The sequence below is a fragment of the Puma concolor genome, chromosome A1 (assembly GCF_028749965.1).
Source record: "Puma concolor isolate L17-30 chromosome A1, mPumCon1.1.hap2, whole genome shotgun sequence".
Taxonomy (NCBI): domain Eukaryota; kingdom Metazoa; phylum Chordata; class Mammalia; order Carnivora; family Felidae; genus Puma; species Puma concolor.
In genome coordinates, this window is record NC_141667.1 from 104,142,484 (window position 1) to 104,169,737 (window position 27,254).

At 42.1% G+C, this 27,254-nt stretch overlaps 1 protein-coding gene across 1 annotated transcript in view; it reads right to left on the bottom strand.

Moving 5' to 3' along the window:
- Window positions 1–13,301: 13,301 nt before the first annotated feature.
- MCCC2 (methylcrotonyl-CoA carboxylase subunit 2) overlaps window positions 13,302–27,254 on the bottom strand; it is a 73,078-nt gene continuing 59,125 nt past the window's right edge. The window contains exons 14-17 of the mRNA XM_025924524.2: window positions 24,147–24,303; window positions 23,180–23,294; window positions 20,384–20,469; window positions 13,302–15,583 (exon numbers count right to left, since the gene is read on the bottom strand). Coding sequence (XP_025780309.2) covers window positions 15,466–15,583; window positions 20,384–20,469; window positions 23,180–23,294; window positions 24,147–24,303 — 476 coding nt within the window. The 3' untranslated portion in view covers window positions 13,302–15,465. The remainder of the gene's footprint in view (window positions 15,584–20,383; window positions 20,470–23,179; window positions 23,295–24,146; window positions 24,304–27,254) is intronic.

The following is a 27,254-nucleotide window of genomic DNA, read 5'->3' on the forward strand; positions in this document are numbered from 1 at the left end:
GGTGGCTCAGTTGCTTAAGCATCCGACTTTGGCCCAGGTCATGATCTCACAGGACTCTGTGCTGACAGTCCGGAGCCTGGAGCCTGCGTCACATCCTGTGTCTCCCTCTCTCTCTGCCTCTCCCTGGCTCACACTCTCTCTCTGTCTCTCTCTCTCTCTCAAAAATAAATAAATATTTTTAAAAAGGGTTTTTTAGAAAAGGTCAGGGGGATTGGCTATCTCAGGAGTGCACAGCATGATCTCATATGTGGAATCTAAACAAGTTGAACGCATAGAAACAGTTGAATAGTGGTTCCCAGGGGCTGAGGGGTAGGGGGGGAAATGGGAGATGTTGGTCAAAGGGCACAGACTTAAGTTAGAAATGAATATATTCTAGAGACCTAATGTATAGCATTGTGACTATGGTTAATAATGATGTATTGTATTCTGGAAATTTGCTACAGAGTAAATCTTAAGTGCTCTCACTACATGCAAAAGAAAAGAAAAAGGAACGTGAGGTAATGAATGTTAATTAGCTCCATTGTGGTAATCATCTCCACAGTGTACACATTTATCAAAACATGTTGTGCACCTTAAATATATATAATTTCTTGTCAACCATACTGGAAAAAAATAAAGATATTTGCTTAAAGAGCGTATCAGAGGCCTACAGGAGGGGCAGGGCACAGGGCTGTACGGAGACTGGTCAGAGGGAAACTTTCCACACTCATGGTTCCCAGAGCTGAACAGTTCAGAATCTATTTCGACTGCAATTTCGAGGTCCAGCAGTGAGGATACACACGCTAAACCCTCACACAGGCAGCACACTAATACAGGCCTTTTCTTTTATTCATTATTCCATCAGTTATCTCCATCACCTTGGGGATATAAAGACCTACATGTGGCCTCATACTACACTAAGACCCAATCTAGATGATTAGAGGAGAGGAACTTCCGCTAACAACCAAAGAGTCAGGGCAGACGCCTGGGATTTAAGAGCCGGGTAATAATGGTGTGGACAGAATGGGGATCTGAATGGCAAGTTCGCGTCTCCTCTGGCACCCTGCGGACACCTCCATGCCCCCACTTCCCTGCTGGCATGTGCACTTGACACTTGGAGGGGGTCATCAAAGTTGAACATACTCAGTCTTTGAAATGATCCTGAATTTACAAATTGTGTTTTAAAATATTCCCCGTTAAAATTTATCCCACGCGTTTATGTAGACTGTATGGATAAGAAGAAGAAGGAACAGCTTCAGAATGGTGGTTCTGTGGCTCAATGATGTGACCGAAGACCCGGACCCTTGCATCATGCTCTGGGACCCTCGATAACAGCTTCAGCCTCTCAGGGAATGCAGCAAAGCTCCACAGATCCAGAGTCACATCCCCATATGCCAAGGTCCAGAAGAAGAAAGAGATCAAATGTTCTGGCTTTTCTCTGGGACAAAGAAATATCTCCTAGAACCACCCACCCCTCCACAGATTTTCTCCCATACCAACCTCTGGGCTTGTCCCTGGAAAAGAGAACGAGAAACCCATTAAACCAGTCAAGCCCCCCAGGAGCTGAATAGGAAGCCGATAGGCTTCCCTGAAGCACATGGATGCACTTTTAAGTATGAATAACTAAAGAACAACAACAACAACAAAAATCAGAGTTCTGTACGAGAGAAAAGAGGGGGACAGATGCTGGACAAACACCCAGTAGCATCCATTTTAACGTCTAAACTGAAAATTTTCCTGACTTATAGGATCAGGAAATCAAATTATATTCAATTAATATTTCGGTCAAAAGATGTAGAGAAACTATTTAGCTCCCGACCTGGGGAGGTGAGGATAAGAAAAAAAAAAATGCCAACAGAAAAGACGTGAGACACACATAAGAAGTATTTCCAGTAATCTCACTGATATCTGGGGAGAATGCCTGTGCTCTGAGAGCTCATTGGATGCTCTACATTTGCAGAGCTCTCAGGAGGCCTCCAAAGATATAGGAGTTGTACGAAGGGTGACAATGAATGGTTAGATGAATATGTTAATAAAAATAATCATGGAGAGCACCTATCAAGCACGTGATCTACATTAAGCACTTTATATACATTAATACATGAAGTGCTCATAAAAACCTGTGAGAGGTTATTAGAAAGGAAGAAAATGAGGTTCAGGTTGTTGCTTGCCCAGATTTATTATCCTATTAATGGGGAAAGCCAGACACAAACCCAAGTTTATGTGATTCTGAAGCTGATGCTCTTGATCACTCATCTTTAATACCTAGTTTCTAGAGAAATGTAAGGGATAAATTAAAACACTTTCCACACCGTAAGTTCCGAAGGATTCCAGGGTCAGGCTGATAACTTGCTTTCTCCATCTCCAACTGATTAACCTTTACTGAATACCCACTCGGACCTGAGAGATCAACCAGTGCCAGCATCCCCTACAGCCTTCTGCCCAAGTGTGGTCCACAGACCAGAAGCACTGGCATCAGTGGAAGCCATTTGAAATGCAGAATCTCAGGCCCTACCCCAAACCTACTAGATTAGAATCTGCATTTTAATAATGCAGGTGATTCACATGCACATTAAAGTTCGAAGGGCTGCTGTAAAGCATCCCTGACACGGGGCTCCTCCTTAATCTTTCCTGGGATGGCAGATCCATAAGCACATTGCTCTCAATATGAGTAAATTATTACTAAAACTTTTCTCATCATTCTACACCTTCCCCTCCGTTTGCCATTTCAATTTACAAATGACAACCCTTCAAAGCTTGCGAACACCTATTTCGTCTTCCCATAGTCCTCTCCAAGTTAAATACCCACTTCCTTCACTATTTCCTAAATCATGCTGCTCATGTCATCCACCTCAATGGTGCCCAATCTACGATGTGCATGAGAATGACTTGGAGATATCCAAGAGTGGATCCCAGGAACCTGTACTTCTTACGTTGTCCTCAAGTACAGCCAAGGCCCAGATCTCAGGGCTCAGAACCAATGCCCTGCATGCCTTCTGGTTTGTTAATATTCTTCACAGAGTACAGCTTATAGAGCTGCAGACAAAGATCGGGCCAAATTATAAGCATTATTGTGACCAATGATCAGAACATACTATTTTAATTTGTGTAGCCTAAAATGTGGCTAGTTCTTATAAGAAAGTCTCATCACAGTTAACCTCTGTCAAGCTTGCTGATAAACAAAATTCCAGGGTCTTTTTTTTTTTTTATTCCCATAGGAGCTGCTTCAAAGCCAAGTTTCATTAGTTCTATACATAAGCTATTTTCCTGAATTTAGATGTAAGAATGTACTTTGTCCCCTTAAATTTCCACTTGTTGTTTTGAACCCTTGATTTCACCCGCAAAAAGTTTTGAATCTTTTTTCAATCCTTTATTGGAAGGCACTGAGTGGACTGGGAAAAGTTGGACTCTAGAAACAGACATGCTTGGGTAAAATCAGATTTACTGGAGATAAACGGCCCAAACGGCTATGCCCAAGACTGTAACTTAAGAGGTCAGCTCAATGCCTGACAAGAAGTGTTCATGTAATTTAATATTTGTTGAATGAATGAATAAAATTATGACTGATGGCAGTGATAACCAGGGATACCAGCTAGGAGGCTCTAACACTTATCCCCAAGCAAAAACAGATGGAGGTCTGAGTTGAAGCCAGTTGCGTGATAACAAAGGAGGATGTAGGGAGGTCTTTGAGAGGTATAAACAATAAAATTTAGGGGCACCTGGGTGGCTCAGTCGGTTGAGCATCTCACTTCGGCTCAGTTCATGATCTCATGGTTCGTGGGTTTGAGCCAGGCATTGGGCTCGCTGCTGTCAGCAAGGAGCCCGCTTCGGATCCTCAGTCCCCCTCTCTCTGCCCCTCCCCCACTCAAGCTCGCACTCTCTCTCAAAAAACAAACAATAAAATGTACTGGGCAATGGATTGTTGAGGTAAGGAAGAGGTAAGAGTGACAATGACACCCGAGTTTCCAGACTGAGCAACTAGGAGGTTGCCGTTGTTGAGAAAAGGACCAAATGCAAACCACTTCAGCTGAACCACATGAAAGTCTGAGGGCCCCAGGGAGATAGGAGCATCCTCCAACACCTGCACGTCCAAGTAAAACAGAACTGACGCCTTTATGGACCTAACTCAATTGTGATGTGGATATAGCCCATCGAAAATAATCTCTGGATGAACCTTGAAGATGTTAAGTGAAATAAACCAGACACAAATGGGTAAATATTTTCTGATTCCACTTTATAGAAGATACCTAGAATAGACAAATTCATAGAGACAGAAAGGAGAATAGTGTTGCCAGGGACTGGGGAAAGAGAAGAATGGGGAGTTAGTGTTTAATGGGCACAAAGTTTCAGTTTGGGAGGATGAAAAAGTTCTAGAGCTGGTTGGTGGTGGTAACTGCACAGCACTGTACTTAATGCCACTGAACTGTACATAAAGAATGGTTAAAATGGAAGGGCACCTGGGTGGTTCAGTCGGTTAAGCGTCCGACTTCAGCTCAGGTCATGATCTCGCAGTTCGTGAGTTCGAGCCCCACATCTGTCTCTGCTGTCAGCACAGAGCCCGTGTCAGATCCTCTGTCCCCCACTCTCTCTGCCCCTCCCCTGCTCAGGCTCTCTCTCAAAAAAAATAAATAAAATGTTGAAAAAAAAAGAATGGTTAAAATGGAAATTTCTAGGTTATATATATTTTGCCATAATAACAAAAATGCCTTAAATGTAATCTCAAGTTATCAACCATCCATGTTGATAATTATTCTCCTTTTTATCTGGTTAAGCTTGGTTGAGAGTGAGGAACTGACAGAGGTCCTCAGAGACTTCAACGCTCTGTTTAATCTGCTGAGAAGTTACAACAGAGGCACCAAGGCATAAAGAGATGATTCAGAAAACAATTCTGTGGAAGCAAAATGTCAGCTGCTGTTAGCTCCATTATGTAAAAATACTTCTGCTTCTGCTTGTTTTGTTTTGGCTCTGATTTTCTTTCTTTCCATCACTTTGGATAAATCTCAGAAACTTCTATTTAAGCACTATCAGCACTTAGCCTAAAGTGAGGTACAAGCAGAAGTCGAAATAAGGCACACCTTTATCTTGGCTGTGAACTGTACCTTAAAAAAATGTTTATGCAACCTAAAACTTAAGATTTTAAATGCATGCAAAGGTCTTGAAATGAATAGCTAGTTGCTCCATTTTGAAATCCTCTGAGGTAGCCTCACCCTATGAAGTGACTCTCAGCTTTAAATGCACGCTGGAATCATTTAAGGGAGCTTTAAAAATTATTGATGCCTGCATCCTAACCTGAAAGAGTCTTGGGGCACCTGGGTGGCTCAGTCAGTTGGGTGTCCAACTCTTGATTTTGGCTCAGGTCATGATCCGTGCTCAAAGCTTGGAGCCTGCTTGGGATCCTCTCTCTCTGCCCCTCCCCTACTTGTGCACTCTCTCTCACTCTCAAAAAATAATAAATATACTTTAAAAAGATAACCTGAAAGAGTGTGATTTACTTATCTGGAGTCTGGTGAGGGTGTCAGGATTTTTTGTAAGCAAAGTTCCTCAGGTGATTCTAATGTTCAGCCTGGACCATGAATCAGGATTTAAGAAGTTAGAACAATTCATCCCACACTGAAAATGAGGGAGAAAGAGAAATATGTAATGACCTAACCAAAAATATACAAGGGTGATAGTATCACCAAAGCAGATCGATCTTAGAATCCTACCCAAGAACCCCTGATTTAAGCATTTTTAAAAATCTCTCCAGTTGATTCTAATGTGAAACTAATCAAGTCCCATCCTGTATTAAGAGACAAGGGGGGCGCCTGGGTGGCGCCTGGGTGGCGCAGTCGGTTAAGCGTCCGACTTCAGCCAGGTCACGATCTCGCGGTCCGTGAGTTCGAGCCCCGCGTCGGGCTCTGGGCTGATGGCTCGGAGCCTGGAGCCTGTTTCCGTTTCTGTGTCTCCCTCTCTCTCTGCCGCTCCCCCGTTCATGCTCTGTCTCTCTCTGTCCCAAAAATAAATAAACGTTGAAAAAAAAAAATTAAAAAAAAAAAAAAAAAAGAGACAAGGAAAGAGGCGCCTGGTTGGTTCAGTCGGTTAAGTACCTGACCTCAGCTCAGGTCATGATCTCACAGTTTGTGCATTCGAGCCCCGTGTCAGGCTCTGTGCTGACAGCTCAGATTTAAGAGACAAGGAAATTTAAGAGACAAGGAAAGACCAGTCCAAGATTAGACAAGTAGTTAGTACTACCCTCTGAAGAAGACCCCAAATCCCTTGATTCCAAGTTGAGCTCTACGTCCAGTAAGCAATTCTAGTTCTCTTACTGGGAATGCTGAATACATTCTACTATGGATTTAAATTATGACCCAGTTCGAACACTTTACAGTGCTCTGGTCTAGGAACTTGATCCCCTGGTTGTCTTTCCTAGGTCCCTCATGGTGGATACAGAAGGTTGGAAGAAAGGCCACATCAAAATTAAGACAAAATGAAAATACCAATAGCTCCAAAATAAAAACAAGAACCTCATAAACACTTGCCAACACCCACATAATAATAGCAACCTGTTAACACTTCAAAAGAGATTATAGGCAATGTGTTTAGCATTCCTATGAGAAAAAGGCTACCCAACAGGTACCTAAAAAGCCTCTCAGTTCTTCCTTCTGGTTCTTGGAATGGCTGTTTTTAAATTATCTCCAATGGAAGACGGTCAGATTTTTTAGATTTCAATTAAAAGTAACCTAAAATCTTGCTCAGTGACACATTTTAGTGATCACAAGGTTGCAATAAATTGAGTTTCCCTTGTAGCAATTTTAATGCTTGATCCATCCTCATTGCAGTGAGAAGGCACATCCTTCCTGTGAATGCACTGCTTACTTTCAACATCCCACTGGGTTCATTTCTGAAAAGTCTTCTTTATTTTTAAAAAAATTTTTTTCAATGTTTACAATTTTTTTAAATGTTTATTTTTGAGAGAGAGAGAGTGTGTGTGGCGGGGGCGGGGCGGGGGGGGGGGTGCGGTGCGCACGCACCAGTGAGGGAAGGGCAGAGACTGAGGGAGACACAGAATCCGAAGCAGGCTCCAGTCTCTGAGCTGTCAGCACAGAGCCCAATGCAGGGCTCAAACTCATGAACCATGTGATCAATCATGACCTGAGCTGAAGTTAGTCGCTCAACTGACTGAGCCATCCAAAAAGCACCCCTGAAAAGTCTTCTTTAAAATGTAGGCAGTAAAGCTTTCATCAAAGTTGAAAACAGGAACTTATTTTAACCTTTGTTTTGCAAATACTAATGTCTTTGCTGCTACAGCACTGGAGCTGACTCTGACAAGTTTTTTTAAAAAGATTGCTGGGGGTGGGGGGTGGCCTGGGGGGCTCAGTCGGTTGAGCATGGTGTCCAACTTTGGCTTAGGTTATGATCTTGCACTTCATGGGTTTGAGCCCCATGTTGGGCTCTGCACTGACAGCTCAGAGCCTTGAGCCTGCTTGGGATTCTGCATCTCCCTCTCTCTCTCTCTCTCTCTCTCTCTCTCTCTCTCTCTCTCTGTGCCCCTCCCCTGCTTGGGCGCACGCGCTCTCTCTCTCTCTCTCAAAAATAAACAAACATTACAAAAAAAATAAAAGAAATTGCTGCAAGAAAACAGGATGCCAGGATACTTCACACCCAGAGTATTAGTAACCAGAGTGGTGCCAGTGATACAGAGCAAGAACGAACGAACAGCCTCTGTCTGACAGGCCACTGGAACAACTCAGGGCTGGTTGTCTTCCACGTTCCTCCCTCTGCTCAAGAATCCAATGGCTTAAGTCAGCTTGGCCAGGCCTCAGTGAAGTGTCCGGCTCTCGGCTAGAGACCAGGGCTCTTTGCTTGACACTTGCCAAGACAGCACAGGAGAGGGGTAGTTCCCAAAGGGATATAACAGTGCAGTTACTAAAAGACAACGGAGGGGGACTGAGCAGGTGAAAATACCCTCCCAAGTCACTGACCTATGGCTACACAAGGAAGGGGCCATGCTGTACTTACTTGTGTACGTGTATGCACTTAGACACTTATTTCTGTTAACCGCTGTGTTTACTTTGTATTCTATCCCAAAGCCAGACACACAGCAAGCCTTCAGGGAATGTTTGTTCATTTGAATAAAATAAACTCGGACAGAGCTGAAGAATGCATCCTCTTGGCAGGTGATCTCCACCTCACTCTCACCAAGTCAGCTGGCGCACACTTGGTGCAGGATAATAGTAATCAAAAAAAAGTTCTTAGCACACCCCCTTTTTCTTTTCCTCCAACTTACTTCTAACAAGTAGATCTGCTCGCGTTTTCTCTTTAAATTCTCTCTTAAATCCCCTCCTTCTAAGATCTTCCCCTGCCTCCAGTCCTCACCCCTCCCAGCCCACTTATCCTAATACTAGTAGAAGTAAAGGGGATCTAGGGAAGCAGAGAGAAAGCTTGAGCAACTGGAGAGAGAAGGAAAACAACTGCGGGATCAGAGAGACTGAGTTTGGTCGCCTCCCATCGTCCTCAAGTTCACATAATTCTTCTGTAGTGCGACTAGGACTCAAGTGGCCTTCTCCCATCTTTTCCCAGTCCTTCCACAACAATGACACCACCCGTGCATTTATGCTAAGTCTTCACAACTTGTTACTAAAGTCACATCGTTACCTAGACACAACTTTTAAAAATTAATGAAAACACTAGTTTCCTAAACAATTAAATTCTACTGGAAGTTACTTCAGCATCTGAAAGCACCAGAGTCATCACCGTGCCCAGCAATTCTTGCACCATAAATACACGTTTATAGAACAGAATTCAGCAATAGGTCCACAGACACCTGGATTCAACAACTTCACTTCTAAGAATTTATACTAATAATCACGGTTATGTAAAGAAACTGTAGGAGGGGCGCCTGGGTGGCGCAGTCGGTTAAGCGTCCGACTTCAGCCAGGTCATGATCTCGCGGTCTGGGAGTTCGAGCCCCGCGTCGGGCTCTGGGCTGATGGCTCAGAGTCTGGAGCCTGTTTCTGATTCTGTATCTCCCTCTCTCTCTGCCCCTCCCCCGTTCATGCTCTGTCTCTCTCTGTCCCAAAAATAAATAAACGTTGAAAAAAAAATTTTTTTTAAATAAAAAAAAAAAAAAGAAACTGTAGGATATTTACTGCAGCATTAGCTATATAATAGTGAGAAACCAGAAACAACCTAAGTATCCAACCATAGGGGAGTGGTTAAATCAAATAGGTGTCCATACAATGTTGTATCAGGCAACATCACAATTACTGTAGGTGAAATATTACACGACATGGAAACATGTCAATACATGTATATTGCATTCAGAGAAAATGGAAATTACAGAATAACTTCTTTGTGAAAAGAAATTCCCACAGATAGAAAAAAAGAGAATAGTACAGTCTACAAGAAATCAGTAATAACAGCAGCTATCTCTGGGTGGTGAAACTAGAGAATTTTCACTTTCCTTACTGTCCCTAAATTTTCTACAAAAAACGGTACTGGATTTTAAATTACAAATAATTTTAAAACAAATGTTATTTTCAATTATCCTACAACATAAGAGTATGATAGAGCTATCAAAAAATGTAAAATACGTTTCCTACAGAAACTTCTTGATATTAGCCCAACTATTCCAAAACTGTTACCTGTTCACTTAGTACAATCAACACTTGCTAAATTACACATTAAATCTCTACAGCTTACTTCTGACAAGTAGTTCTGATCGTTTTCTCTTCAGTCAGTTCTCTGTTAAATCACGATCTTCTAAGACTCTGTTCTCCCTCAGACACTTCTCTTCCTTAACATAAGGAGTACCACAAACCTGTGATTTGGGTCACTTTTGTGAAAGAAAAAGCCACCAGACACATTGAAATGCTGGGTGCTACAGAAAGCAAAACTGCCCCTGCCTTGTGGTCAACTCTCCTCTTGAGTCAATTAAATGCCTCTCTAGAATGCTAACACAGAGGTGTTTGATATCATACTCAAGTCTGTATTGAGGTTACAAAGCAAGGCACCTGGGTGGCTCAGTTGGTTAAACATCTGACTTCAGCTCAGATCATGACCTCATGGTTTCTGAGTTCAAGTCCCACATCGGGCTCTGTGCTGACAGCTTGGAGACTGGAGCCTGCTTCAGATTCTGTGTCTCCCTCTCTCTCCCAAAGATAAGTGAACATTAAAAAAATAAAAATAAAAACGTTACAAAGCAGGAGTGCCTGGGTGGCTCAGTCAGTTAAGGGTCCAACTTTGGCTCAGGTCATGATCTCACAGTTCGTGAGTTTGAGCCCCATGTTGGACTCTGTGCTGGCAGCTCAGAGCGAGCCTGGAGACTGATTCGGATTCTGGGTCTCCCTCTCTATCTGCCCCTCCTCCACTCGCTGTCTCTCAAATATATAAACATTAGAAAAATTAAAGTTATTTTATTTTTTTTTTTTTAATTTTTTTTTTTTTTCAACATTTATTTATTTTTGGGACAGAGAGAGACAGAGCATGAACGGGGGAGGAACAGAGAGAGAGGGAGACACAGAATCAGAAACAGGTTCCAGGCTCTGAGCCATCAGCCCAGAGCCCGACGCGGGGCTCGAACTCACGGACCGCGAGATCGTGACCTGGCTGAAGTCGGACGCTTAACCGACTGCGCCACCCAGGTGCCCCTAAAGTTATTTTAAATAAATAAATAAAAGTTTACAAAGCAGGCAGGCAGCCTTTAGAAGCTGAAAAAGGCAAGGAAATGGATTTTCCCCTCAAAGCCTGCAGAGTGAAATGCAGCCCTGTGTCCATCTGGATTTTAAACTTTTTTTTTTTTTAACGTTTATTTATTTTTGAGAGACAGAGAGAGAGCGGGGGAGGGGCAGAGGGAGAGGAAGACAGAATCTGAGTCAGGCTCCAGGTTCTGAGCTGTCAGCACAGAGGCCGACGCCGGGCTCAAACCCACAGCTCTGAGATCATGACCTGAGCCAAAGTCAGACACTAAACCGATGAGTCACTCAGGCGCCCCCTAGATTTTAAACTTCTGACCCCTGCAACTCTAACAGAATGAACTTGTATTGTTTTCAGCCACCAAAAAGTTACACAGTGGGTATCTGGAACAGTGGCTTGTAAGAAGTACCAAACCTGACAGGTAGCATCAGTACTCATTTCCATGATAATGAACTACAGAGAGAGCAACCACAGGTCCCCCATCTGCTCACACCTATATGTCAGTGTGATGATTAGTATCTGGGCCTGTTTCCTCTCAAGCGTCCCAGAGTGGATCATCAATTAGCTTGATTGCAAACATCACTTGGAATGTACATTTGCCTAGACAGGTCAAAAGTGGAGAGAATTTTCATTTAGCTCCAAAAGCAACTTGATCCTTAACATTCTGATTTCAGATGCAAGAGAATTTGAGGCACATTAAATATAAAAAAATTATTTTCAGTGTTTTGTGGTCGACTTTTTGTCAAAACAATAAAAACCATCATTATTAGTGATTGTATTTAATTTCTAACATTTATAGAGAACTGTTAGAAATACCCAGAGGCCATGATTATCATGTTCCTGCTGTTTTTCTAAATACTGAATTTCAGAACCAATAATTAAAGGATTTCTAAGAACTGGCTTTGGCCAGAACAGTAAACAATCATCCTTCCAGAACACCAACGAACACATTTCAGAATTAACAAGGACTATGTGACCTCTCCCCAAAAAGATACATTTTTTTCACTAGCACATTCAACAATGCCTTCTGGCAGTGTAAAAAAAAGCTTGACAAATTCTAATTTCAATTTTTCCTTGAAAACTGAAAAATACTTTTGTCTCTTTTATTCTTTAAGTACACAGAGGGCTAATTTAGAGATTAATTAGCTGTATATTTCTTAAAATTCTAAATTATTCATGTTATCCTAACTGCTCTTATTTATAATAACTGAAATGTAGAAAGACATTCTCCCTACAAAAAAAGTTATGTGAGGCAAACGTGTTAAGAAGCAATCACACTGGGGCGCCTGGGTGGCGCAGTCGGTTGGGCGTCCGACTTCAGCCAGGTCACGATCTCGCGGTCCCTGAGTTCGAGCCCCGCGTCGGGCTCTGGGCTGATGGCTCAGAGCCTGGAGCCTGTTTCCGATTCTGTGTCTCCCTCTCTCTCTGCCCCTCCCCCGTTCATGCTCTGTCTCTCTCTGTCCGAAAAATAAATAAACGTTGAAAAAAAAAAAAAAGCAATCACACTGTGGTAATCATTTCACAATTCACATGTATTAAATCATCATGTCGTACACCTTAAACTTACATGTTATATGTCAACTGCGTCTCCGTAAAGCTGGGAAGGGGCAGACAAAAACTGCTGCTTGTTTTGGTAAAACTGTTATTTTTACTGGATAAACTATGCAATATATTTTAATTATCTTAAGCGCGGTGTAGTGATGACTGTGATTTTTTTGAGAGGCCAAAACACTCCTAAAAAGACCATCAATCTTTGACTTGTTGATGGTTCCTAGCAAAGAAAATTACCTATTCTCGATTAAGAAAAAACTTGTTTTCTGACGCGAACATAACTTTTAACTGAAAATGTAATTCACTACTTTAAAATACTTACCGTGTTTCTTTCTTGGTTCAAAAACCAGCCCCAGTAGAGGGAGGCCGAGGGATGAGAGAAGTGGGCCAAGCCACGTTGGTAGGTGAGGGGATGTGCTCTTGGGGTGGTCAGCACCCGTCACAATACCAGGGCGTCTCCACACCAAGGTGCGGAGACGTTGTAAAGAAGGCTTGTTTATAAAGAGGCCTTAATTAGGTTCAGATGCTCTCTACAACACCTGTCCCTCAAGGCGGTGTTCTTGAAAGGACGGCCACTACAGGAACAGTACGCAGGGACGAATGTTCCAAGGAAAGGGGAGGGGTTGTGGAGCCTCCCGCTGCTGGGTCTGGTTAGCAGGTGAACCAGCAGTCACATCCTCTCAGGGACCTCCTCCAACATCCTTCTGAAAATGCAACCTACTTCCTTTTTTATTCTTTTAATGTTTATTTGTTTTTGAGAGTGAGAAAGAGACAAAGCATGAGTGGGGGAGGAGCAGAGAGAGAGGGAGACACAGAATTGGAGGCAGGCTCTAGGCTCTGAGCTGTCAGCACAGAGCCCGATGTGGGGCTCGAACTCATGAACTAAGAGATCATGACCCGAGCGAAGTCAGACACTCAACTGACTGAGCCACCCGGTGCCCAAAAATGCAACCTACTTATCTTTACTTATTTAAAGTGCAAATTTATTTAAGTAAGTCGAACACTTATCTTTACACATTTATCTGTACACATCTCAAAAAATTAAATTGACTTCTGATACACAAATGCTGCCTAAAATGAACATCACGCACAATGTTTGAAATATTAATTTTATTAGGAAACCATTTGATAGTTGTATTATATCATTTAATCATTAATTTTAATGTGGCCTGAGGACATCAATTAAAATTTGGATTTTTCAACCATTCAATAAACATGTGAGCATCTCCAAGTGCTAGGGAATGGAGATGCAGGCTAAACAGGAGATCCTTGCTCTCAGGGAGCTTACAGTCTAGCAGGAAGGCAATATTAAAGAAATATTTACGTTTCTCATAAATACCTAAGACAGAGAAAATGGTTGGTGCTTTTCAAGAGCAGATAGTGTCTAACCCAGCCCAGAGAAGTCACGGAGACAAAAGGTAAGTGCTTCAGAGAAAGTACAGGCAGAGGGAACATTAGGTGGTGGACCCTAAAGTGGGAAGGACTGTGTAGGTTCGAGGAGCTAGAAGTCTAGAACAGATGGAGCACCGTGTGTGGGAAAGAGTCAAGGAGATGAGACAGAAGAGGGGATGTGATGGTCACGATCATGGAGGGCATGAGGGGTCTAGTACTTCTACAGGGAACCTGTGAGACACTGAAGCAAGGGAGCAGCATGACCAGGTGTGCACTTAGAATGGTCATCCTACCTCACAGGGATGGAGATGCAAGACTAGCTAAGACTAGAAGCAGGTAGACCACTTCTAAGGCCTTTGGAAGTGAAAGACAAAGATAATGGGGAATTTAAGAGATAGTGAGGAGGCAAAATCAATTGACCCTGGTGCCTGAATCTGAGGTTCCTAAAAGACCACCAGTGCAGACATCCAGTAGACCCCTAAGATACACAGGTCTAGAGCTCAGGGAGAACAATGTCGACACAGGAATCATCTGCATTTAGATGGCTTCTGAAGCCATAAGAAGGGCTGATATGACCAAGAGAGAATAAACCTAACCGTGAGTAACATACACATTCAAGAATGAGCAGGGGGGCCTGGGTGGCTCAGTTGGTTGAGCGTCCGACTTCGGCTCAGGTCATGATCTCACAGCTCGGGAGTTCGAGCCCCACTTCAGGCTCTGTGCTGACAGCTCAGAGTCTGGAGCCTGCTTCGGATTCTGTCTCCCTCTCTCTCTGCCCCTCCCCTACTCGAGTGCTGTCTCTCAAAAATAAATAAAAACATTAAAAAACTAAAAAAAAAGAATGAGCAGAGTGCCAGAGGAGGGGAGCGAGGGCATGGGGAATTACTATTTAATAACAGAGTTCTGTTTGGAATGATGAAAAGTTCTGGAGATGGATGGATGGTGGTGATGGTAGCACAACCATGTGAATGGACTTAAGGCCACAGAACTGTACACCTAAAAGTGGTTAAAACGCTACATTTTATGTTCTGTGTATTTCACCACAATTTTTTAAAAAAGAACAAGGGGATACTTTCATGTTTTGCTAATGAAAAATCAGGACAAATAGTAAAGGGAGTAGGAGAGAAATCACTAGAGGAACAGGGGCAGGGCAAGGGAGACAGAACAAGAAGGGCCAAAGAGGTTGGCAGAAAACCTAAAGTTTCGATCTAGAAGCTAAGGCCAGCACTGCAGGGAGGAAGTGTTCAAGTGCACTGAATGCTTCAGAGAATTCAGTCAGATAAAGTCAGAAAAGAACCCACTGGTTTCAGCAACATGGAGGTAAACCTTGGAGAGGGTATTGGCAGGGGAAGGCAATGAGGAGAAGGATGGAGAGAGAATGGGTAGAAAAGAGAGCCCCAAATGCAGACAACAAGTGTGACTATTAAGGGAAGGAGTACTGGCTAAAAAGACGAGTAATTGATGCTTTTAAAAATTGTGTGTGTTAAAATATCATCATGTGTAATCAGCAAAACAATCATTTCAGAGGAAAAATGACTTTCTGTTAATAATCTCAAACATACCTGCAGTGAATAGGTTATGGGACTTTCATGCTACTTGTGGGTTAGAAAGGATAACTTAAGTTATTCTCTTCAGTTTATGGGTGGTAAAGCTGAGCCACAGAAAAGTTTCTCAAAGAAAACAGACAAGGAATTGAAGTTTATCAAATAAATATCTTCACTGATTTCTGTTTAATGTAGAAAAGTACGATGCACTGTGTTAAGAAAACAATTTTACCATAATAGCCACATGTTGGAAAAGTCTAAAATTTTAAGGCTACTGGTATGTCAATTTTGGTACATATCCAATGGAAGATGCTTCACACTCCAGTTACATCCTCAAGATGCTGAAGTCAGTCTTCTGGATTGGTGCATTGAGGGCTGCACTAATACTGAGACCCAGGACCAGTCTGGTGTCCACGGGATCAATAATCCCATCATCCCACAGCCTGATAAAAGAACAAAGCAAAAGTTATTAGGAATCTACCACCAAACTACCATTTATATAATTTATGCCCAGAAATGCTGAGGTTTTTCTTCAGGTACCATGGGGATCTACCAATGAGTTTCTGGGTACTACATTCTCACAACTGAAACTACATTCTTCCCAAAGAAAAATGACAGGACTTTGATCCTAGGCCCTCAAAGAATGTCAGAGTGAGCTATGGTTTTGGGAACTGCTTCCAGAAACCACAAAATAATCCTTGATTTTCAAATACTTTTACTTATTTTAGGAAAATGTTTCCTGTTCTTCTGCCCACATAAATATACAAGTTGATGTGTTCCTGTTATTAATATGGAGAGACACATGAACCCAGGTAATGATCTCAAACCAAAGTCTCTACTGGAAAAGGTGTACTCCCCCAAATTCCCAAACTTTTAAGAAACTATAAAAACGACTGAATAGACTTCACTATTTTATTAAAGTATCTGCAATGTAAGTTCTTTGTCTTTTGCTACAATAGGAAAGTAAGTAATAGCTTTAAGCTGCTTTCAAAAGAAACTCTGAAGTACAAATCTGATTTTCACTGACAACCTCAGTTTTACAAAAAAGATGAATGAGAAATACTGTTTTTTAAAGGTCATTAGTAGGTGGCTGTTTGGCTTTCTTTAAACAAACTGCTTTCAGTATCTAGACAATAGCATTAATTATTAAACCATACTTAGATCGACACACCATGAATCAAATCTTTGCTCATAAAACATTCATAATGGGGACCCTGAAGTAGCAAGAGCCAGTAGGAAGAGGCCACTCCTGTCATGTGTAACCAGGTCAGTTGATTACACCCCCTTCTGACGCCAACAGCAGAATAACGCAGCAAGCACAGCGAAGCCAGGCCTGCTTCGTGATGGTCATTAACAAGAGTGCTCCAGGTAAAAGGCCCTAATCAAATGCCTGAAAAAGTTTTGATTATAAAAAGAATTGAGCAGAAGAAACTGGCATGCTGCACACGTAACAATGAAGGACTGAGAGAAACACAGAACGTCATTATCCGTGGTAGCAGATAATGAAAGAGGTCTCTGAAAAGGCAGAGCCAACCATGGTAGAGCCAAAACAGACCGCACAAGTTTACTGGTAGGCTGAGATTCATGAAATCCAAGGAAGGTGCCATGAACTGGCTTGAAAATCCTTTCATCTTGTAAAGAAAACTGCTGACTCCACGCCACCAAGTGTTTTAGCAGAAAGGCCTAAGCATCTATGAATTAACAACAACAAAAAAAAAACACCTTAGTGTTTTTTGATATTTGTTTCCAAAGATAAATACATCTGGGCCATTTGCTCCCCTACCCTGAATACAGCCTATTAAAATAATAATACTAATGTAAGTATGAAAACAATAAACGATTCAGTCTTTCTCAAGAGATGACTTAGCCAGGGCTGAAAAACAAATGAATGGCTCACACGAGATACGTTATTTTTCAAAGTTTAATATTTCAACTGTCCTTGTGCATTTCACTCAAAATTTGATGTAGAAACAAAAACAAACAAGAAACTGTATGTGAGCCAAATGCACCAAGAAGCATAAAATACCTAGGAATAAACCTAACCAAAGATGTAAAAGATCTGTATGCTGAACACTATAGAAAGCTTATGCAGGAAATTGAAGAAGATATAAAGAAATGGAAAAACATTTTGTGCTCATGGGTTGGAAGAATAAATATTGTCAAAATGTCAATACTACCCAAAGCTATCTACACATTCAATGCAATCCCAATCAAAATTGCACTAGCATTCTTCTCGAAGCTAGAACAAGCAATCCTAAAATTCATATGGAACCACAAAAGGCCCCGAACAGCCAAAGTAATTTTGAAGAAGACCAAAGCAGGAGGCATCACAATCCCAGACTTTGGCCTCTATTACAAAGCTGTCATCATCAAGACAGCATGGTATTGGCACAAAAACAGACACATAGACCAATGGAATAGAATAGAAACTCCAGAACTAGACCCACAAAAGTATGGCCAACTCATCTTTGACAAAGCAGGAAAGAATATCCAATGGAAAAAAGACAGTCTCTAACAAATGGTGCTGGGAGAACTGGACAGCAACATGCAGAAGGTTGAAACTAGACCACTTTCTCACACCATTCACAAAAATAAACTCAAAATGGATAAAGGACCTGAATGTGAGACAGGAAACCATCAAAACCCTAGAGGAGAAAACAGGAAAAGACCTCTTTCACCTCAGCCGTAGCAATTTCTTACTCGACACATCCCCAAAGGCAAGGGAATTAAAAGCAAAAATGAGCTATTGGGACCTCATGAAGATAAAAAGCTTCTGCACAGCAAAGGAAACAACCAACAAAACTAAAAGGCAACCAATGGAATGGGAAACGATATTTGCAAATGACATATCGGGCAAAGGGCTAGTATCCAAAATCTATAAAGAGCTCACCAAACTCCACACCCGAAAAACAAATGAAGTGAAGAAATGGGCAGAAAACATGAATAGACACTTCTCTAAAGAAGACATCCGGATGGCCAACAGGCACATGAAAAGATGTTCAGCGTCACTCCTTATCAGGGAAATACAAATCAAAACCACACTCAGGTATCACCTCACGCCAGTCAGAGTGGCCAAAATGAACAAATCAGGAGACTATAGATGCTGGAGAGGATGTGGAGAAACGGGAACCCTCTTGCACTGTTGGTGGGAATGCAAATTGGTGCAGCCGCTCTGGAAAGCAGTGTGGAGGTTCCTCAGAAAATTAAAAATAGACCTACCCTATGACCCAGCAGTAGCACTGCTAGGAATTTATCCAAGGGACACAGGAGTACTGATGCATAGGGGCACTTGTACCCCAATGTTCATAGCAGCACTCTCAACAATAGCCAAATGATGGAAAGAGCCTAAATGTCCATCAACTGATGAATGGATAAAGAAATTGTGGTTTATATACACAATGGAATACTACGTGGCAATGAGAAAAAATGAAATATGGCCTTTTGTAGCAACGTGGATGGAACTGGAGAGTGTGATGCTAAGTGAAATAAGCCATACAGAGAAAGACAGATACCATATGGTTTCACTCTTATGTGGATCCTGAGAAACTTAACAGGAACCCATGGGGGAGGGGAAGGAAAAAAAAAAAAAAAGAGGTTAGAGTGGGAGAGAGCCAAAGCATAAGAGACTGTTGAGAACTGAGAACAAACTAAGGGTTGATGGGGGGTGGGAGGGAGGAGAGGGTGGGTGATGGGTATTGAGGAGGGCACCTTTTGGGATGAGCACTGGGTGTTGTATGGAAACCAATTTGACAATAAATTTCATATATTAAAAAAAAAAACAAAAAAAACTATGTGAGCTTACCATTTACTCTTTTCTCTTAAACCTTTTTTTAGGGTTTTCTATTTCCTCTATGCTTCTACTGGCTACTATCTAAGTCTGTTTAAGTGATGGTAACAAGAACATGTTTATGTCTCAAAGACTATAAAATATTTTCATCTTAATTAAATGAATCAATGACCCACAACAAAATAGCCCTGCAAATCGGCTTACAAAAATACATATTAACAAGAAGAGAAATAGGCTTTTTAAAAATGCCAAATGGTACCATTTTCATTCTGAAAGTAATTATATGCTCTTGAAAATAAGTATGTTCAGCCTCTGTACCCAAAGTGCCAGGAGCAGTACCCGCCATGAAAGATGTGCTGATGACTGAAACGGATTCTAATTTTTTTCTTTTCTCCTTCCTCTCCAGTTTGCCTTCCCCAGTAAATGACACAAATCACACCATAACCTAATTTTAAAAGACACAAATAGTTATTTTCTTTATTCCATATGCCCAAGGGATAAAAGGAAGATATTAAGCTTAGATTATTCTTCAGAATGAAGAACATTAAAGTTGCTGAAAACAGAGGTCTGAATGCACCCACGGCAGCAAGTCTGCAGCCCGGGCAGGCCACGATGATTTATGACCTCATTAAAGGCTGTAAGAAACAAACAGAACCAAGAGTTGCAATGGTGTGTGAGGTGATTACTTGGTGCTGACACGCAGACCCTGGCTGTGAGTAATCTCCTCCTCAGTGCACAAGCACACTCGTTATCAAGTGCCAAAACGTGTTCAACAGTTCAACCAAAGTTATCTTTAAAATGGGAGTAAAGACAAAATAAAGACAGGGGCATGGCAGGAATCCACGTATTTAAGCAAAAACTATAAAAGAACGAATTCCTGAAAATGATACAGCCAGGATTATAACTCTTAACTTTTTAGCCCCTGCAGGCCCAGACACCTCATTTAGAAGCAGAAGAAGGAAGGGGGCGCCTGGGTGGCTCAGTCGGTTAAGTGCCGACTTCGGCTCAGGTCATGATCTTGCAGTTCACAGTGAATTGAAGTCCTGTGTCAGGTCTGTGCTGACAGCTTAGAGGCTGGAGACTGTCTCTGATCCTGTGTCTCTCCTCTCTCTCTGCCCCTTCCCTTTTCATGTGTTCTCTATCTCTCTCTCAAAAATAAAATAAACACTAAAAAAAAGGCGTGGGGGGGTGGTGGTAGAAAGAATGGTGGAGAGTTGTGGAATCAGACCAGTGGTAATGGTCCATAGCCCAGCCTGGGAGAAGGGGTGGGATTTCCACAGCAGGTACTCCCATTATAGAGACAATGATACAAAATTATGTGCGGCCAAAAGTTGTTTTCTGGTTCCTACAAAGGCCAGACCAACCCAACTGCCTGTATCTCTGTAAAGCTGCTGCCCTTACAGCCCAGATGCACCCATCAGGAGGTATCAGAAGGTAGTTTTTCCCTGGCTCCCACCTTGCACTGGAATAGTAAGGGTTTCCTTCCTCTTCAAACTTCTTAATGATTGGCTCTTTTAAAGCTGCTTCATCCGCACTGGAGAACTGAAAGAAAAGGGACCATGAATGAATCCACTGTACTTAAGCAACAGATCCACACAAGAGAACCTCAAGAAAAAAGGGGTGAGCGTTTCTTGAGTAATAATGTCACAACCACCATCTGCACAGTGACATATATAGATGACAAGGGATACTTTAGCACACGTGATCTCACCTGAGACATGAGTAACAAACTGGTCCACCATTACATCTCCCTTGTCAGAGACAACTTCCTGAGGCGGTTTAGCGTAAGGTTCAAAACCAAGGGGATCGCAGGGCACCTGAGTGGCTCAGTTAGTTGAGCATCTAACTCTTGATTTTGGCTCAGGTTGTGATTTCACGGTTTGTGAGATCGAGCCCTGCAATGTGCTCCACGCTGACAGTGCGGATCCTGCTTGGGATTCTCTCTCTCTCTTTGTCCCTCCCCTGCCCTCTCCGCCCCTCAAAATAAGTAAATAAACTTGAAAAACAAAAACAAACCCAAGGGGATAGAGTATTCTAGCAGGGCCTAACAAGGGATGTGAATTATACAAAAAGTAACAAAAGGGCAATTTTACATTTAGCAGCTTCTGTTGGACGGGGACCAGTAGGAGGTTGTTGTGGGTTTTTTTGTTTTTTGGTTTTTTTGAAACAGAGAGTGGTGGGTATGGGCAGAGAGAAGGGGAGAGGATCCCAAGGAAGCTCCACACTGTCGGCACAGAGCCCAGAGTGGGACTCCATCTCATGACCATGAGATCAGGACCTCAGCCGAAATCAAGACTCATATGCTTAATCAACCGAGCCACCCAGGTGCCCCGTAGGGGATTTTCATTCAAAATAGCCAAATTTAAAACAATTTTAAAGTTTAAATGGGTGAAACATCAACCACCACTTGAATAAACCCAAATAGCTGAGAGATATTTTAAAAATTAATTAAAAATTTAGTGGCTTGCCCACCAGTATTGCCAGAAACAAGCAATAATTAATTCAGTTGCAAAAATCTTTATGCAGACCAATTTTGAAACCCTGGAAAGTGTTTTCAACTTAAAAAGTATTTCACACCAAAACAAATGACTTATTTCAAATAAATCCAACCTTCTTTTATGTACTTTCATAGTTTAGTATCATTTATATGTCAAGAATTTGGCGAGAGAACCACTAAAATCCTATACTTTCCTTTCATAAATGAATTCATATATTTGTATATCAATCAAAGAACAACTATTTAATAAAAGACTACCATACTGGGCTAGGGTTAAAGATAGGTCTTTAAAATATCAGGTAGAATTTCACACCTCTGATGCCTAACACACAAACACACAACAAACACAAGAGTAAACCTCTCATTTCACTTGGATACTCATCAGTACGGAAATGAATAGGAAACTTCAGTTTAAGTCTACAGAATTCCTGCTGCTTGGAAAAGACAACTGAGGATGTGAAGCATGAGTAGGATGCATTCAGGGAGGCAGGAGTCACCCCTCATGCTTATCTTATCCCCATTCCACAAGCTAGGCGGTTGACCAGATGATCCTAACTGGCAGGAATGAGAACCTTAGAAGGCAGGGCCTCCTCCATGTTATGCCCTGTTATAACATTTTTTTTTTTAATTTTTTTTTTCAACGTTTATTTATTTTTGGGACAGAGAGAGGCAGAGCATGAAAGGGGAGGGGCAGAGAGAGAGGGAGACACAGAATCGGAAACAGGCTCCAGGCTCTGAGCCATCAGCCCAGAGCCCGACGCGGGGCTCGAACTCACAGACCACGAGATCGTGACCTGTCTGAAGTCGGACGCTTAACCAACTGCGCCACCCAGGTGCCCCTGTTATGCCCTGTTATGATAAAACAGGTCACGTAAACAGTTCCAAGAACATGCATCAATCATTTTAAGGCTCGGGGCTTATGCAAAGTAGTAGTATAACTAATAAAAATTAATGCACAACTTCAGAAGAATCTCTGAGACACAAACAAAAGAATCCATTTTCAAAACAAATGCTTGCAAAGAAGAATTTGCCTTAATAAATTATTCTGTTGTTCACTCAACCCTCAGATTATAAGCTGTCCGCCCCCAGACTGTCAGCTACTCAAGGGGAAAGAACCTCACATTTTCTCCAAGTCATGTAAACCTTCTAAGGTGCTTGAGCACTCTGTACCCTGTGGAGTACTCAGTCAGTACCTTTTGTGTGATGTTGCTGTCAAGGCCTAAAAAACAATCGCTTCAAAGTACCTACTATTAACATTTAGAAAACTAAAAGCAGCCACTTGCTGACTTGCCTTTCATCAAGCTTCCAGTGACCTTTCCATTTTTCATTTATATGTGCACAGTATAATAATGTTACTCAATTCTCAATTAAAGGACCGGGCCCTCCCACTCAAGGACAATCTAAGAGAGAAACTGGAAAAAACAAAATTCTGCTGCTTTAGGTCATAAAATCAAAGAAGTAAATCGCATTTATTTAAATCTCACTAACTGCAAATGACTAAGAACCTAAGATCCTTATGCCTCAGACCAGTGTCTGAGTTTCTCGAGTATTTTCTTGGAAATTCTGAAAAATTACAACAAGCAACCTCCAATAAAGTAGCTCTAACAAGAGAGACAGAGCATATGGAAGTCCAAATTGCTGACAGTCAACATCTTCTAAGCGAAGCCAGGCCCTAACCCGTGAACACTGAGGAGTTCTGGGTGCGCTGCTCCCTGGCTCAGCCAAACCCAGAGACACAGAAAAAACAGCATTTACTTGTTTCCCTTCACGTGCTCTTTGGTCCTTTGCTACTGTGGCCAACACATTGGCTGCCTGCTCTCCTCCCATCACTGAGACACGAGCGTTTGGCCACAGGTAGAGGAATCTTGGGCTGTAGGGGGGGAAGAAAAATGATCAAATTAATTCACTGTACAACACAGAGGTTTTCACAGGCCTGTGATTACCTCCTAAATTAGTGGTTCTTCATTCCAGCTGTGTATTCCAAGGGCATTTTTTTTAAAAATCACGTTTGGAACCTACCCCAGACGAATCTCCAGAGGTGTGTGCTGAGTGTAGTCGGGTTTTTAAGTTCTCCACATGATTCTGATGTCTGTTTTGATAAATTTTATTTGTCCATTTCATGTCAACTTATTGGGCATAAAAATATTCAAAATATCCCCTTATTACCTGTGCTTATGTCCTGTTTTCCATTCCCGATATAAAGTCTTTTTGCTTTATTTTTTAGTTTTACTAGGAGACGATCAAATTTGTTAACCTTTTTAAACAAATAAGTCTGGGCTTTCCTGATTCTTTTATCTTTACGATGTTCACTCTTTATTGTGTCCTGTTTTCTATTTTCTTGTGTTTAATAAGCTGTTCTTCTTCACACTTCTTGAGCTGGCAGCCTGGCTCAGTGATTTTCAGCCTGACTTTCTTTTCCAGTCTATGTATATTTACGTCTAGTATACACCTTCCTCATAGCAAGACTTTAGCTGCATCACATAAATTACGACATTATGAGCCATCGCAAAATATTTCCTGATTCCCATTGTGGATTTCTTCCAAGTAGCACGTTTAGTCTTAAATTTCATTTCACTCCTCCAGATGATACAAATTACGGTATAACTGATCAAAATTTGTGAATGCCATTCTATGTTTCAAATAAACCTGTAACAAACTGACCATTTATAAATATACTTGAAGTGTGATTCTTTCTTCAGAGAAAACCATGACAATCACCTACCTATATGCTCTGCCACACATCCCATAGTTTCCAGCCCCATAAGATCCCCCAATGATGACAGTTATCTTAGGCACATTGGCACAGGCTACAGCAGCCACCATCTTGGCACCATCCTTGGCAATTCCTTCCGCCTCATAGTCTCTACCAACCATAAATCCTAAGGAAAAGAACAGAAAAAGAGCCTCTGGATGTAATGGAATTTATGTGCAGAAGTCAAATCCAACATCTTGTCAAATTGTATTTTACTACAAAGCCTCTCACTGTAACAAAATATTTACATGTGAAATATACACCCCCAAAAAGTTTGCTTGAAAAGATAAAATAAGGGGAGCCTGGGTGGCTCAGTCGGGTAAGTGTCCAACTTTGGCTCAGGTCATGATCTCGTGGTTTGGGGGTTTGAGCCTTGCGTCAGGCTCTGTGCTGACAGCTCAGAGCCTGGAGCCTGCTTCAGATTCTGTGTCTCTCCCTCTCTCTGCCCCTGCCTCACTCACACTCTCTCTCTCTCAAAAATAAATAAACATTAAAAAAAAAATTTTTTTAAGATAAAATAAAACTGCTCTAATCACTTCTAAAATTTTCATTTTATTGAAACCATTAAAATGGTTCATCTGGATGCACACACAGCTCTCAAACAAGATCAGGATGCCAGGAGTTTACCGTCAAAAATTCTCCCCAAACAGCAGTCTGTGATGAAGGACTGTGGCACAGCAAGCTCAGGACGAAATGCTGTAGCAAGCCGAACTACAAGGGCTTCCATATTTCCTGACCTGGTTTAATATATAAACTGTTCCTTCTGAAGCACTGCTTTAAAATTTGGATGAAATAAAAAGATAGATGTTTCAAAGATGGTAAGAGCCCCCCGCCAGTGACTCAATAGCATGGTGGAAGAATTTTTCACAGCAACTACAGCATTCCTGTGCTTCCTAAAGCTCCTGGCCATGGGAGACTGCTCTGCAGCTGCACTGGGCCCTCCAGGCCTTGGGCTCCTTCCTGCTCACCTCACAAAACCCAAGCCAGGCTTCATGCGTCTCCCTCCCCAACCGTCCACTCACTTGCCTAACTGGCTGTCACTGTTTTTGTTTTGCAAGTCCCTGGCAATCAAGTCATCCGATTCCATTCAGTTTTTATGGGACAGCTGTCCAAGCTGCAGACACAGCGGTACTGACAGGACAGCCCTCATCCTTGCCAGGCACACTGTGCTTCCCTGGGACCCCTGTGAACAGGGCCCTCTCAATAGCTCAGAGCACCTCTTCCTGCCTTGTCTTGATTTCCTGAAATATTCCACAGTAGCTAGCTCAAATATCAGCTACCTTCAAGCTCTCATCCCTCACCCAGCACCCTACCGCTTCTCTATTCCCTGGAGATGATTTTGCCTTCAAAAATAGGATTCCATGGGGTGCATGGGTGGCTCAGTCAGTTAAGTGTTTGACTCTTGGTTTTGGCTCAGGTAACGATCTCACAGTTCATGAGTTTGAGCCCCACATCAGGCTCTTAGGTGATAGCACAGAGCCTGCCTGGGATTCTCTGTTTCCCTTTCTCTCTGCCCCTCCCCTGTTCATTATCTTTCTCTCTCTCAAAATAAATACCATAAACATTAAAAAAAAAAAAAAAAAAAAAAAGATTGTGCCACCTCAATTGTCTTTCTCCTAATCCTTCCCAGCATAAAAAACAACATAATCATGCTCCCTTCCTTCCTCTCCTCTCATCTCTTTGGAAAAAATCAGAGTTCTGTCCTCAAAGACTGTCCCTGAGCCCTCTTGTCTTCTTTCGGGGGTGTTCTCATCTCTTCCCACAGTCTTAAATAACATCTACATATTCTGAGGATGCCTATATTTTTATATGCAGCCAACACACGTCCTCTGTGTTCAAGATTTTTTGAACTGCTAAGACGCCTGAGTGGCTCAGTTGGTTAAGCATCAGACTTCAGCTCAGGTCATGATCTCGTGGTCCACGGGTTTGGACCCCCATACCGGGCTCTGTGCTGACAGCTCAGAGCCTGGAGCTTGCTTCAGATTCTGTGTCTCCCTCTTTCTCTGCCCCTCCCCACTTACACTCTGTCTCTCAAAAATAAATAAATGTTAAAAATATATTTAATAATAATAAAAATAGATTTATTCAACTGCCTTTTGTATGTGTATCTCCATGGATGTCACACAGGACTGTCAAATGCAAGATTGCAAAATCAAACACAATCTCTGCACTCTGCGCCCAACCCAACCAAAAAACCAAAGAACAGAAATGTAGGTGTAACTTCCAAGAACAAGGTTTAACTTACTGGTGGTTAATAAACCATCAAATTATTAGAAACAAGGTCCCCTGAAGCTTCAGAATTCTTTTTATCTGCCTTCCACAAGGTTTGCCACAAAGTGCTCTCTCAGGCTGCTGTTGGGACATAACGCCTCTCAAAATCCATCTAATCAACTATCCTAAACTTAAGGGGAGCACCAGATCAAGATGTTTTTGCACCAGGACTGTTTAATGCCCTGCTGACTAGCGGGAGCCAAACTCCTTTTTCTTGTGAAGGCTCACCTGATTCTAATGACTAACTAAGAACCCTCCTTCCTTTGAGCTTGAGATAGCCAAGGATCATTTTGAAGACAGGAGGGGGGGGGGGGCTTTCAGCTAACCACCATATCTAAGTGCCCCCTATAGGTTAGGCACTGTTCCACAAACAAGATAAATAACAGAGAATTGTAAGAAAAAGGACTCTACAACCACAGAAGACCTTAAAAATCATTTCATCCACCCTATTAAGATCATCTATGAAACATGAAATCCAGAGAGGGGATACTGATCTTACCATTCTTTGGAGTCCAAACTCAAATCCTCAGACTATTGTTCAGGATGTACATACACCTTTTCTAGTATGTCACTTCAGGTAGAATTAACCACACAATAAAAGATGAGGAAAAGGAAGGAGCATAGCATGTGCTTGAAATCCTTTATGGAAAACAAAGTGCTAGGAAAGAGATGATGGGTCAGACAACACTCTCTGGTAGTGAGATCAGTATTTCTGGGAGAGAATAGAGCCCTGCCGGGGCGGGGGAGGAAGGGGCGTAGGTATGCGCCTGTAGGAGTAAAGGGAGGCCCTCTGACTGTGATACATGT